Source organism: Salmo salar, chromosome ssa08 (assembly GCF_905237065.1).
Source record: "Salmo salar chromosome ssa08, Ssal_v3.1, whole genome shotgun sequence".
In the NCBI taxonomy this organism is placed as follows: domain Eukaryota; kingdom Metazoa; phylum Chordata; class Actinopteri; order Salmoniformes; family Salmonidae; genus Salmo; species Salmo salar.
Genome location: NC_059449.1, coordinates 1,652,501 through 1,666,677, shown reverse-complemented (window position 1 = coordinate 1,666,677; position 14,177 = coordinate 1,652,501). Strand labels below are relative to the sequence as shown.

Sequence of the window (14,177 nt, the reverse complement as noted above, 5' to 3'; positions counted from 1 at the left end):
ATGAGGGCCAGATTGGGAATTTATCCAGGACACCGGGGTTAACACCCCTACTCTTACAATAAGTGCAATGGGATCTTTAATGACCTCAGAGAGTCAGGACACCCGTTTAACGTCCCATCCGAAAGACGGCACCCTACACAGGGCAGTGTCTGCCCTGGGGCATGGGGATCTTTTTTTTAGACCAGAGGAAAGAGTGCCTCCTACTGGCACTCCAACACCACTTCCAGCAGGATCTGGTCTCAAAATCCAGGGACTGACCAGGACCAACCCTGCTTAGCTTCAGAAGCAAGCCAGCAGTGGGATGCAGGGTGGTATGCTGCTGGCCATTTGTGACATTGTGGTTACAATAAACAATGTAAACAAGATGCTGTGTTTTTATTCATTAATAGTGTGTCTCAGAAGTTTCTGTCCATGACTGATGCAACCCAAAAAAGCATTAAAGACAGAGTACTTGAGGTCACCGAGAAAGTCTGGACATGGCCTGCTCTCCCTTATGCAAGGAATTAGGCACTTTTTTATTTAATTTTTTTATTTCACCTTTATTTAACCAGGTAGGCAAGTTGAGAACAAGTTCTCATTTACAATTGTGACCTGGCCAAGATAAAACAAAGCAGTTCGACACATACAACACAGAGTTACACATGGAGTAAAACAAACATACAGTCAATAATACAGTACAAACATAAGTCTATATACAATGTGAGCAAATGGAGGTGAGATAAGGGCAAAAAAGGCCATGGTGGCAAAGTAAATACAATATAGCAAGTAAAACACTGGAATGGTAGATATGTAGTGGAAGAAAGAGCAAAGTAGAAATAGAAATAATGGGGTGCAAAGGAGCCAAATAAATAAATAAATAAATACAGTAGGGGAAGTGGTAGTTGTTTAGGCTAAAGTATAGATGGGCTATGTACAGGTGCAGTGATCTGTGAGCTGCTCTGACAGCTGGTGCTTAAAGCTAGTGAGGGAGATAAGTGTTTCCAGTTTCAGAGATTTTTGTAGTTCGTTCCAGTCATTGGCAGCAGAGAACTGGAAGGAGAGACGGCCAAAGGAGGAATTGGCTTTGGGGGTGACCAGAGAGATATACCTGTTGGAGCATGTGCTACAGGTGGGTGCTGAAAAACTTTCCCATGTTTACTTGTCAGACTGCACAGTAGCCTAATAAACATATGCATTTTTTTATCGAATTCAATAACATATCTACCACGGTGTGTTTTTGGTTGATGGCCAATATTAAATAGTCAAATGCATTTGTGAATTCAATCACTTTATTGTTTAATTATTTAAGGCTCCTTTCTCTTCTCTGTGCTGGAGTTCGTTTAAGAATAAAGTAGGCTAATGAAGGCAACAAATTGTTGCTTACTGAAACTCCCAAAGTCATCCAATTGTTACAATAGGATTTGAAGCCATAGCCTACTCGCGTGTGGTCAACTATTTCAGCACTGTTTCGCACTGCTCTAAGACAAGCAAGACTACTTAATAAACATATAAATGTAAAAAATAATTTGAAAAATCGAATTCAATAATATATTTGTACCACTGTAGATGTTGCGGTCAGTCAGAGTTGAGTACTATTGTAAAGTGTAGCCTAAAGGACAAAATGGGCAAACTTGCAATGTATTCGATGCTTAAGTACTCTAAAACCAGATTTGCCCCAACCAAAAAAATGCATGAACCCCTACAAATATATTCATGTATTATTAACCCTGCATTATAATTGTATAAAAGCCCATTAGATATTAATTTTACAGTAGTAGATTTAATTTGATCTACTACTGTAATTGATTGATCTGTATTGATCTGCCAGTATTTTCATTTAGAGATTCCGGTAAACTCTTTGATGTTTCCTTTTATGTGTCCAACCAATTATTATTGGATTATTCACCATGGCAACCAACAAAATGTATTTCTTAGTTAGGTTGGCTTGTTTGCAGAATTCACAGCCTGCTATGCTTGTGAAAAACAAAATGCCTCCAGCTGTCCATCCCTACTGTAAATAATATAAACAGTGGTTATAGAGGGTGCAACTGGTCAGCACCTTAGGAGTAAATGTCAGTTGGCTTTTCATAGCCGAGTATTCAGAGGTTAAGACAGCAGAGAGAGAGCGAGAGAGAGAGAGAGAGAGAGAATCAAAACACACACACAGTAACGCGTGTTAATTATTTCCGAGTGACGATCTGTTATCCAACGACTAGTTTAATAGCCAGGCTACTGTAGGTGTGAAAATCCCCCCAACTTAAGTACTATAAAGTTTTACACAGTATCTGTTCATCAACATCTTTATGCTTTCGTTAATAAAATAACGATAAAGACTTTCAAAATGCAGATGTTTATTTCAACTACTGTACAGTATATCTCAGCAACATTTTAGTTACATTTCCCCCCAGCTCCACAACCACGGGTAAAACCACATTGTACAGCGCCATATTTTCCTAACGGAAACCCTGAGGGTTTTGTTTTTCTTGAAATAGAAACACCATAATATTAAGCTAATTAATTAAGCTAAATTTCTTAAAATCAATCCCATATACTATGTTCTTACAAAAAAAAGGTTCTCTAGTACAGCCCATATCAAAAGCTGTCAAATGCTTCTCAAAGATGCCCCCTGGTGGTCAAACTAGCACTAACTAGCATTAATGGCAATAACATGCCATAGAATTCTGCAGCAGCAAGCAAGCCAGCAGTATGATGCAACTTTTAAAGGAAGAACCACAGTACTTAGCAATTTATATACAAAATCAGCTAAAATAATATTGCTATACTCTACAGTATTGATTTTTTGACTCCCATCCCTACCCCTAATACATTACAGCAGCCCTAGTCCCTTAGTCAGACAGTGGAACAGACACCAAACTACATTTCCCAGAATGCACAACATCCTTACCTTGTGCTCTGCAGGCAGCAGACTGAACTCCTTAGTGCTGATATTGACAGAGAGGGGGCTGATGTTGAACCTGGAGAAACAGCGGAGAGAGTAGGTGGCCAAACAGTGAGACACCTCATCAATAACACCTACAAGGGACGCTCAGAGCTAACTGGTACGAAACTGCAATGTTAAAGGGGCAGTTCTGTCTAAAATCAACTAATGTTTGCTTGAACTGTCCCTTTATGTAGTGGGAAACTAATGTGAAGGAATTTGTTGCAATAGTCTGAAGTGACTTTCCATTCCTATCATCTGCGCTGATCTCAAAACATAGGATGGGTGAAAGCAATATGGTCCAGTTGTTTCACTTCAGTGCAGATGAAGGAAAGGAGACAAGGACAGGAAGCCACTATAAACTATTGAAACAGGGGAGGTGTTCTTGGGTTCGTACCATTTGGTGAGGAGGTCAAGGGCTTCCAGGGGGGCCGGGTACAGGGAGAGGGCTCTGATCTCCACAGAGACCACAGAGGAGGAGGGGTTTTTCAGAGTCAGCAGCTTAACCTAGGGGAAAAGTTCAAAGTTCAAAAGATGTCTTGTACATTTGGTTTCCAGGGCTCACAGCTGACACAAAACATAACAAGACATTGTATTACACAGACAGCGTACTGGAAAAGCATACTAATGTTAAAAGTGCAGATTGTAGAGTATTTTTGTATTTATTATTACAAATATCAGAAATACCAAAACTGTTGCAGGTGAATTGTTGTACCACAGAGCTGTGAATTGTTGTACCACAGAGCTATTCAACTATTAGTGTGTGATAAAAACATGTTTGGGTTACCTTGCTTTCATTGACAGGGACAGCACCAAAGTCTAGAGGGGACGAGGCCTCCGCTGGTAGTCTGGGCCACCTTCAGCAAACAGAAGAAAATAGGAACTGTAAGTGTGTGTGTGTGGCCCAACGTCATTATAAGTTATACGTGTTAGAGTGTCTAGATAATGTATAAGTGACTGAGTGAAGTGAAAAATGGTGCGTGTGTGTGGCCCACCTGCCCTCATATGTGTGTGTATGTGTAGGAGTGACTAGACATAGAGTAAAGGAGTGAAGTGAACAACCGTGTGCCTCACCTGCAGGGCAGCTGGTCTTTGCGGATTTTCCAGCGAGAGCAGAGCTCCGAGGCCAGTCTGCTGTCCAGCATCCAGGAGGAGGAGTCTGGGAGGAGAGAGCGCTGCCACTGGACACGACCTGGAAACACCCATACAACACAGCCTGAGTGGACCACACACATATCAGTCAAACACAGCAGAGACCAATGACTCATGCATGCACGCCACAAGCGAGTGCACACGTCTCACCTGACTCTGACAGTCTGAGAGGACATGGTCGGCCACACTCCCCATCTGCTTCAAACACAACATTACCCTGCTGGAGAGGGAACACACAAACACACACCCAGTTATTTTGGGTTGGACGAATGCCATATCAATATAATGCCATTTGACTGTCAGCTTGAAAAGAGAGATTCCCTCTACAGAGTGGAGTGGATGTGCAGGAAGAGTATTCTAATGAAAGTGAATAAAAGGGAAGAGTGTATATCTATCTATCTATCGAGATAGATAAAGACACACACACACTGCATTCGGAAAGTATTCAGACCGCTTGACTTCTTCCACATTTTGTTACGTTACAGTCTTATTCTTAAATTGATTAAATTGTTTTTTCCCCCTCAAACTACACATAATACTGCATAACAATAAAGCAAAACAGGTTTTTAGACATTTTTGCAAATGTATAATTGTTTTAAAAATGAAATATCACATTTACATAAGTATTCAGACCCTTTACTCAGTACTTTGTTGAAGCACCTTTGGCAGCAATTACAGCCTTGAATCTTCTTGGGTATGACGCTACAAGCTTGGTCACACCTGAATTTGGGGAGTTACTCCCATTCTTCTCTGCAGATCCTCTAAAGCTCTGTCCGGTTGGATGGGAAGCGTCCCTGCACAGCTATTTTCAGGTCAAAGAAGTTCGATCGGGTTCAAGACCGGGCTCTGGCTGGGCCACTCAAGGACATTCAGAGACTTGTCCCGAAGATTATCCTGTGTCATCTCGGCTGTGTGCTTAGCGTCGTTGTCCTGTTGGAAGGTGAACCTTCACCCCAGTCTTAGGTGCTGAGCGCTCTGGAGCAGGTTTTCATCAAGGAACTCTCTGTACTTTGTTCCGTTCATCTTCCCCTCGATCCTGACTAGTCTCCCAGTCCCTGTCGCTGAAAAACATACCCACAGCATGATGCTGCCACCACCATGCTTCACCGTAGGGATGGTGCCAGGTTTTCTCCAGACGTGACACTTGGCATTCAGGCCAAAGAGTTCAATCTTGGTTTCATCAGCCCAGAGAATCTTGATTCTCATGGTCTGAGACTCATTTAGATGTCTTTTTGCAAACTCCAAGCGGAGTGGCTTCAATCTGGCCACTCTACTATAAAGGCGTGATTGGTAGAGTGCTGCAGAGATGGTTGTCCTTCTGGAAGATTCTCCCATCTTAGGAGGAACTGGAGCTCTGTCAGAGTGACCATCGGGTTCTTGGTCACCTCCCTGACCAAGGCCCTTCGCCCCCGATTGTTCAGTTTGGCCGGGTGGCCAACTCTAGGAAGAGTCTTGTTGGTTCCAAACTTCTTCCATTTAAGAATGATGGAGGCCACTGTATGCTTGGGGACCTTTTGGTAACCTTCCCCAGATCTGTGTCTCGACACAATCCTGTCTTGGAGCTCTACAGACAATTCCGTCGACCCCATGGCTTGGTTTTTGCTCTGACATGCACTGTCAACTATGGGACCTTATATAGACAGGTGTGTGCCTATCCAAATCATTTCCAATGAATTGAATTTACCACAGGTGGACTCCAATCAAGTTGTAGAAACATCTCAATTTTAGAATACGGCTGTAAAGTAACAACATTTGGAATTAGTGAAGGGGTCGGAATATTTTCCGAATGCACTATCAGAACAAAGGTGTGAGTGAGCAGATGTTAAACATTAGTATATAGATCAGAACAATGTACAGTAATAGTGTGAAGTGTGGTTATTCGGGACTGTAGTAGTATGCAATAGACAGTTGTCTATGGCAGTGTTTCTCAGTCCGGGGCCTGTATCCACAAGGCATCTCAGCGTATGAGTGCTGATCTAGAATCTGTCCATATAATCTTGTTCATTATGACCCAAAAGGCAAAAACTGATCCTAGATCCTACTATTTGTGGACACGGGCCCTGGAGTCCCAAAGTGGTGCACATCTTTGTTTTTGGCCTACCACTACCCACCTGCTTACACGAATGAACTCATCATCAATCCTTTGATTAATGGAATCAGGCATATAGTGCTAGGGCAAAAACGTTCACTCCTTTCTTATGAAATGCTGGTCTATCGAGAGTATGGAGGAGTGTGTATGCACAGTCATTTGGAGTATTACCTTGGCCAGGGTGCAGTGTACATTATGTGTATGCAGACTGGCGTCATTGGTAGTATTACCTTGTCCAGGGTGGAGTGAAAGTAGAGGGGTAGTTTCAGGGCCAGACACAAATCAGTGGTCAGTGTGAGGGTGGAGAGTAGGTTTAGGGGCAGGCTCCTGTTGAGGAGCTGCAAGGAGAGGAGCCGCCAGCAGCCACCCTGGGGCACTGACACCGCCCCACTGAAGTTGACCACCTTGACGCACGGGGGACAGACGGTCAGCACGGACATACCGATAGCAGGACATTCAACTGTAACTACGCAGATCTCATTCTCTCATATTTTAACTAGAGACTGATTTCAACCTGGGAAACCAGGCCGGTGAAATGTTGAGGGGCTGAGTTGTGTGCCTGTACAAAAAAAATCAAGGCAAACTACTTTTGCACATAGCTTTCGGGCTGAACTTCTATCGAGTTCACCTTCTGGTCGACTTCATAGAAATCTCAACGGAATTCATGGAACCACATTTGTATGATGTAGCTATCTTCTGAGATGCTCAGCGCAATTACAAAAAAAGACCACCCCCACCTTGAGTAAGCCCTGGGACTCCGGGGAGAGGATGGCATCCTGGACGGTGAGGGGGAAGTGGAGGGTGTTGGTCAGCCACAGGTCCATGTGGTCTGCTCCTTTCTGCCTCTGTCTCACCTGGAAGAGACTAGACAGCTCCAACCCCCTGGAGAGAGGAGGGACAACCATTGACATGTGGTCTATAGGAGTGAGAGGCACTCTGTCTCTTAAATTGTGTTGATAACGTAACACACATTCACTACATTTTCTAGTGATTTTTTGTTATCTGGATTTGATAACAAAAAAAAACTGAACATAAAAGTCGTCTAACACACCTTGAGGGCAGAAAATACAATTGAAAGCTCCATTTGAGCAGAGTATCTGTATGGTCTTACTTGTGTGTGCTGTGGAAGCCAGGGAAAGTGTTCACTGTGTGATTCCCCAGGACCTGTAGGCTAATATGACTGGAGCATCTTCTACCCTGACCTGGCAGAGACCCTGCTGAACACAGTTATAACATTGGATTTTAAAGTAGGAGGTTCCTCTCAGTAGATAGCAGTTACGTTCCAGCTAATACAGGACAGTTGTATTTTTCAGTGATAGCAGCTAAATACAGATCTAGAGTGCAATAAATATAATATGTGCCTTCAGAAAGTATTCATACCTCTTGACTTATTACATATTGTGTTAGAGCCAAAATGTATTAAATATATGTTTTTGTTTTTAGAGATCTTTGCAAGTGTATTGAAAATGAAATACAGAAATCTCTTTTACATAAGTATTCACACCCATGAGTCAATACTTCGTATACGCACCGTTGGCGGCAATTCAAATGTAAAATGGAGCTGGAGAAGAAGGCTGACATTGTACGTGTTCCCAACCGATTGTGTTTTTTGTTTGTTTCTTTGAGTTGTTTGTAACTTATTTTTTTACAATGTTGCCGCTACTGTCTTTTATGACCGAAAATAACTTCTGGACATCAGGACTGAAATTACTCACCACGGACTGACAGAATCATTTTTTCCCCCTTAAAAGCGTCCCACCTACTCAACAGCCATTGGAATCCCGTGGCGCGATATTCAAATACCTTAGAAATGCTATTACTTCAATTTCTCAAACATATGACTATTTTACACCATTTTAAAGACAAGACTCTCGTTAATCTAACCACACTATCCGATTTCCAAAAGGCTTTACAACGAAAGCAAAACATTAGATTATGTCAGCAGAGTACCAAGCCAGAAATAATCAGACACCCATTTTTCAAGCTAGCATATAATGTCACATAAACCCAAACCACAGCTAAATGCAGCACTAACCTTTGATGATCTTCATCAGATGACACTCCTAGGACATTATGTTATACAATACATGCATGTTTTGTTCAATCAAGTTCATATTTATATAAAAAACCAGCTTTTTACATTAGCATGTGACTAGCATGTGACTAGCATTCCCACCGAACACTTCCGGTGAATTTACTAAATTTCTCACAATAAACGTTCACAAAAAACATAATTATTTTAAGAATTATAGATACAGAACTCCTTTATGCAATCGCGGTGTCCGATTTTAAAATAGCTTTTCGGTGAAAGCACATTTTGCAATATTCTGAGTAGATAGCCCGGCCATCACGGGCTAGCTATTTTGACACCCACCAAGTGTGGTACTCACCAAACTCAGATTTACTATTAGAAAAATTGGATTACCTTTGCTGTTCTTCGTCAGAATGCACTCCCAGGACTTCTACTTCAATAACAAATGTTGGTTTGGTTACAAATAATCCATAGTTATATCCAAATACCGGCGTTTTGTTCGTGCATTCAAGACACTATCCGAAGGGTAAAGAAGGGTGACGCGCCCGACGCGTTTCGTGACAAAAAATGTCAAAATATTCCATTACCGTACTTTGAAGCATGTCAAACGCTGTTTAAAATCAATTTTTATGCGATTTTTCTCGTAAAAAAGCGATAATATTCCGACCGGGAAACCCTGTTTTCGTTCAAAGACGAAAAAATAAAAACATGGTGTCGGCTCGTGCACGCGCCCCAGTCTCATTGTTCTCAGATCGACCACTATCCAAATGCGCTACTGTTTTTCAGCCATGGCCTGCAAAGTCACCATTCAACGTTCTGGCGCCTTCTGAGAGCCTATGGGAGCATTAGAAAATGTCATGTTATGCCAGAGATCCCCTGTTTTGGATAGAGATGATCAAGAAGGCCAATAAATAGTCAGAGAGAGCGCTTCCTGTTTGGAATCTTCTCAGGTTTTGGCCTGCCAAATGAGTTCTGTTATACTCACAGACACCATTCAAACAGTTTTAGAAACTTTAGGGTGTTTTCTATCTATATAATTATATGCATATTCTAGTTACTGGGCAGGAGTAGTAACCAGATTAAATCGGGTACGTTTTTTATCCGGCCGTGCAAATACTGCCCCCTATCCCCAACAGGTTAACGAGTCTGACGAGCCCGACGCAAATTATATACTGCTTTCTCAGGAATAGGCCCAGATTTGCGTGAAGAGGCGGCAGAGAAAAAGGGCCAGAGGAGGGGCTGCCTTCTGAGAATTTGATGGCGATTGAATAAACCCCCACTTCCTTCTATTCTGCTAGCAAACGTGCAATCTTTAGAGAATAGAATCGATGACCTATGCAGAAGATTAAACTACCAACGGGACATTCAAAACTGTAAAAATCTTATGCTTCACAGAGTCGTGGCTGAACGACAACACTATCAACATACTGGTTGTATGCTGTACCGGCAGGGTTGAACAGCGTCATCTGGTAAGACAAGGGGTGGTGGAGTGTGTATTTTTGTAAATAACAGCTAATGCACGATATCGAAGGAAGTCTTGAGCTATTGCTCACCTGAGGTAGAGTATCTCATGATAAGCTGTAGACCACAGTATCTACCTAGAGAGTTTTCATCTGTATTTTTTGTAGCTGTTTACATACCACCACAGACTGAGGCTGGCACTAAGAAAGCATTGAATGAGCTGTATTCCGCCATAAGCAACAAGAAAACGCTCACCTAGAGGCAGCGCTCTTAGTAGCCAGGAACTTTAATTCAGGGAAACTTAAATCCGTTTTACCTCATTTCTATCAGCTTGTTAAATGTTCAACCAGAAGGAAAAATACTCTGGACCACCTTTACTCCACACACAGAGACGCATACAATAGCTCTCCCACGCCCTCCATTTGGCAAATCTGACCATAATTATATCCTCCTGATTCCTGCTTACAAGCAAAAATTAAAGCAGGAAGCATTAGTGATAAGATCAATAAAAAAGTGGTCAGATGAAGCAGATGCTAAGCTACAGGACTGTTTTGCTAGCACAGACTGGAACATGTTCTGGGATTCTTCTGATGGCATTGAGGAGTACACCACATCAGTCATTGGCTTCATCAATAAGTTCATCGATGACGTCGTCCCCACAGTGACTGTACGTACATACCCCAACCAGAAGCCATGGATTACAGGCAACATCCGCACTGAGCTAAAGACTAGAGCTTGCACTTTCAAGGAGCAGGATTCTAACCCGGAAGCTTATAAGAAATCCCGCTATGCCCTCTGACGAACCATCATTCAGGCAAAGCGTCAATACAGGACCAAGATCAGCTGCACCATCAAGAGCATCCTGACTGGTTGCATCACTGCCTGGTATGGCAACTGCTCCGCCTCCGACCGCAAGGCACTACAGAGGGTAGTGCGAACGGCCCAGTACATCACTGGGGCCAAGCTTCCTGCCATCCAGGACCTTTATACCAGGCCGTGTCAGAGGAAGGCCCTAAAAATTGTCAAAGACTCCAGCCACCCTAGTCATAGACTGCACCAAGTCAAGGTCCAAGAGGCTTCTAAACAGCTTCTACCCCAAGCTATAAGACTCCTGAACACCTAATCAAATGGCTACCCAGACTATTTGCATCCCCCCCTTTACACCTCTGCTACTCTCTGTTTTTATCATCTACGCATAGTTACTTTAATAACTCTACCTACATGTACATATTACCTCAACTAACCGGTGCCCCCGACAATTGACTCTGTACCGGTACCTCCTTGTATATAGTCTTGCTATTGTTATTTTACTGCTGCTCTTTAATTACTTGTTACTTTTATTTCTTATTCTTATCCGTATTTTTTTAAACTGCATTGTTGGTTAAAGGCTCGTCTACACCTGCCGTATTAAACTGCATTGTTGGTTAAGGTCTACACCTACTGTATTCAGTACATGTGAATAATAATTGTATTTTATTACAGCTTTAAGTCGTCTTGGTTATGTCTGTATCAGCTTTACATATCTGGATTCTGGGATTTTCTCCCATTCTTCCTTGCAGATTTTCTGAAGATGGGGAATGGAGGTGAACAGCAATCGTCAAGTCTTTCCACAGATTTTCAATGGGATTCAAGTCTGGGCTTTGACTGTGTCACTGAAGGACTTTCACATTCTTGTTCTGAAGCCATTCCAGCGTTGCTTTTGTTGTATGCTTGGGGTTATTGTCCTGTTGGAACATAAATCTTCGCCCCAGTCCAAGGTCATTTGCATTCTGAAGCAGGTTCTCATTCAGGATTTGCCTGTATTTAGCTCCATTCATTGTTCCCTTTATCCTTATCAGTCTCTCATTCCCTGCCGCTGAAAAGCATCCCCTTAGCATGATGCTGCCACCACCATGATTCACGGTAGGGATGGTGTTAGACGAGTGATGAGCTGTGCCTGGTTTTCTCCAGACATTGCGCTTTGCATCCAAGCCAAACAGTTCCCTTTTTGTCATCAGACCACAGAATATTTTGCCTTCTTTCAGTATTTCACGTGACATTGTGCTAACTCCAGGCATGCTGTCATGCGCCGTTTTCTCAGGAGTGGCTTCCGTCTGGCCACTCTTCCAGAAAGCCTAGATTAGTGAAGTGCTGTAAAGACTGTTGTCCTTCTGGCATATTCTCCCATCTCAGCCAAGGAACTCTGTAGTTCATTCGGTTCTTGGTCACCAAGGTCCTTCTTGCCCGGTTGCGCACACGGCCAGCTGTAGGCAGAGTCTGGGTAGTTCCATATTTTTCAGTTTCCCAATGATGGAGACCACACTCTAGAAATGATTTTATGTCCTTCTCCAGATATACGCCTAATGACAATTCTCTCGGAGATCTACGGACAGTTCCTTGGACTTCATTGTATAGTTTCTGCTCTGGCATGCACTGTCAACTAGGCTTGGGTGATATCCAGATTGTCAAACCAACCTTGTGCCATACCTGGATATTCAGTAATACCGGCACTGAACACAAGGGTGCTATTTTAAACCCCACAGCCTTTGTAAACCCAAACGTTAGCAATGCTAACAAGTACATGTAAAATCCCATAGAGAATGCTAACTAAATGCTAATGAGTGCATAGCGAACATTTTATACACGATATCTAGCTGGCAAACATTTCGTTGTGAATTCCATACTGTAACTAGATGACCTGGTGCATGCTGCACAACAGTGAGTGACTCACAAGGCACCGGTCTCTCGTCATTGTGTGCATGTAAACAAACACCACGTGACGGAGGACTATCGGTAAGCTTCATAATAAAAGATTATGTGACAGGTGAAATGGAAAATGCGATCTCCTAACATATTGCACAAGTTGACTGCAGGTATTTACATAAAATGTAGCTACAAATATTCAAATGAATAAAAATACTTGAAAGAACTAGTTAACGGTATTGAAAAACCATCCTGTGGCCATTTCCAAATACCCAGCTATACGGTATACAAGGCTACTGTCAACTGTGAGATCTTATATAGACAGGTGTGTTTCTTTCTAAATCATTTCCAAACAATTGAATTGGCCACAGGTGGACTCCAATCATGTTGTAGTGACATCTCAAGGATAAAATAAAATTGGATGCAACTGAGCTCAATTTGGAGTGTCATAGCACATTTGTGTGAACATTTATGTAAATTAGATATTTCAGTATTCTTTACTTTTTTTTGTACATTTCTAAAAACATGTTTTCACTTTCTCATTATGGGGAATTTTGTGTAGATGGGTGAGGGAAAAATCTATTTAATCAATTTTGAATTTAGGCTGTAACAACAAAATGTGTAATAAGTCAAGGGGTATGAATACTTTCTGAAGGCACTGTAGATACACACACACAGTTTTGGTCTTGGATACTGATTGCCTGAATGACGCAAAATAACTTGTTTACTGTTCTAATTATGTTAGTAACCAGTTTATAATAGCAGTAAGGCACCTCGGGGGTTTGTGGTACATGGCCAATATACCACGGCTAAGGGCTGTGGCCAGGCACTCCATGTGGCCATATACAGGACAGTATCTTCAGAAAGTATTCACACCCCTCACCTTTTTCCACATTTTGCTGTATTACAGCCACAATTTAAAATTGATTAAATGGAGATGTGTTGACACTGGCCTACACACAATACCCCATAATGTCAAAGTGGAATTATGTGTTTGCAATTTTTACACGTTAATAAAAAAATATATTGTCTTGACTCAATAAGTAGTCAATCCCTTTGTTATGGCATGCCTAATCAAGTTCGGGAGTAAATATTTAACATGTCACATAATAAGTGGCATGGACTCAATCTGTCTGCAATAATAGTTTAACATGATTTTTGAATGAGTACCTCATCTCTGTACTCCCCACCTACAATTATCCCTCAGTCGAGCAGTAAATTTCAAACACAGATTCAACCACAAAGACCAGGGATGTTTTCCAATGTCTCTCAAAGAAGAGAACCTATTGGTAAAAGGGTAAAACACACACACAAATACATATATACATACACATATATATATATATACATATATATATATACTGCTCAAAAAAATAAAGGGAACACTTAAACAACACAATGTAACTCCAAGTCAATCACACTTCTGTGAAATCAAACTGTCCACTTAGGAAGCAACACTGATTGACAATAAATGTCACATGCTGTTGTGCAAATGGAATAGACAACAGGTGGAAATTATAGGCAATTAGCAAGACACCCCCAATAAAGGAGTGGTTCTGCAGGTGGTAAGCACAGACCACTTCTCAGTTCCTATGCGTCCTGGCTGATGTTTTGGTCACTTTTGAATGCTGGCGGTGCTTTCACTCTAGTGGAAGCATGAGACAGAGTCTACAACACACACAAGTGGCTCAGGTAGTGCAGCTCATCCAGGATGGCACATCAATGCGAGCTGTGGCAAGAAGGTTTGCTGTGTCTGTCAGCGTAGTGTCCAGAGCATGGAGGCTCTACCAGGAGACAGGCCAGTACATCAGGAGACGTGGAGGAGGCCGTAGGAGGGCAACAAC

The 14,177-nt window shown here is 42.1% G+C and overlaps 1 protein-coding gene across 3 annotated transcripts in view; it reads right to left on the bottom strand.

Annotated features, from left to right (window-relative positions):
• Positions 1 to 14,177, bottom strand: part of LOC106610024 (transmembrane protein 131-like) — a 124,886-nt gene that overhangs the window by 23,290 nt on the left and 87,419 nt on the right. Inside the window, exons 12-19 of one of the 3 annotated variants that reach the window (XM_014209131.2) lie at positions 7,270 to 7,375; positions 6,896 to 7,040; positions 6,389 to 6,562; positions 4,220 to 4,289; positions 3,992 to 4,109; positions 3,705 to 3,774; positions 3,315 to 3,424; positions 2,885 to 2,954 (exon numbers count right to left, since the gene is read on the bottom strand). In XM_014209131.2, coding sequence (XP_014064606.1) covers positions 2,885 to 2,954; positions 3,315 to 3,424; positions 3,705 to 3,774; positions 3,992 to 4,109; positions 4,220 to 4,289; positions 6,389 to 6,562; positions 6,896 to 7,040; positions 7,270 to 7,375 — 863 coding nt within the window. The remainder of the gene's footprint in view (positions 1 to 2,884; positions 2,955 to 3,314; positions 3,425 to 3,704; positions 3,775 to 3,991; positions 4,110 to 4,219; positions 4,290 to 6,388; positions 6,563 to 6,895; positions 7,041 to 7,269; positions 7,376 to 14,177) is intronic. The other 2 variants (XM_014209132.2, XM_014209134.2) reach the window with 2 other exon arrangements.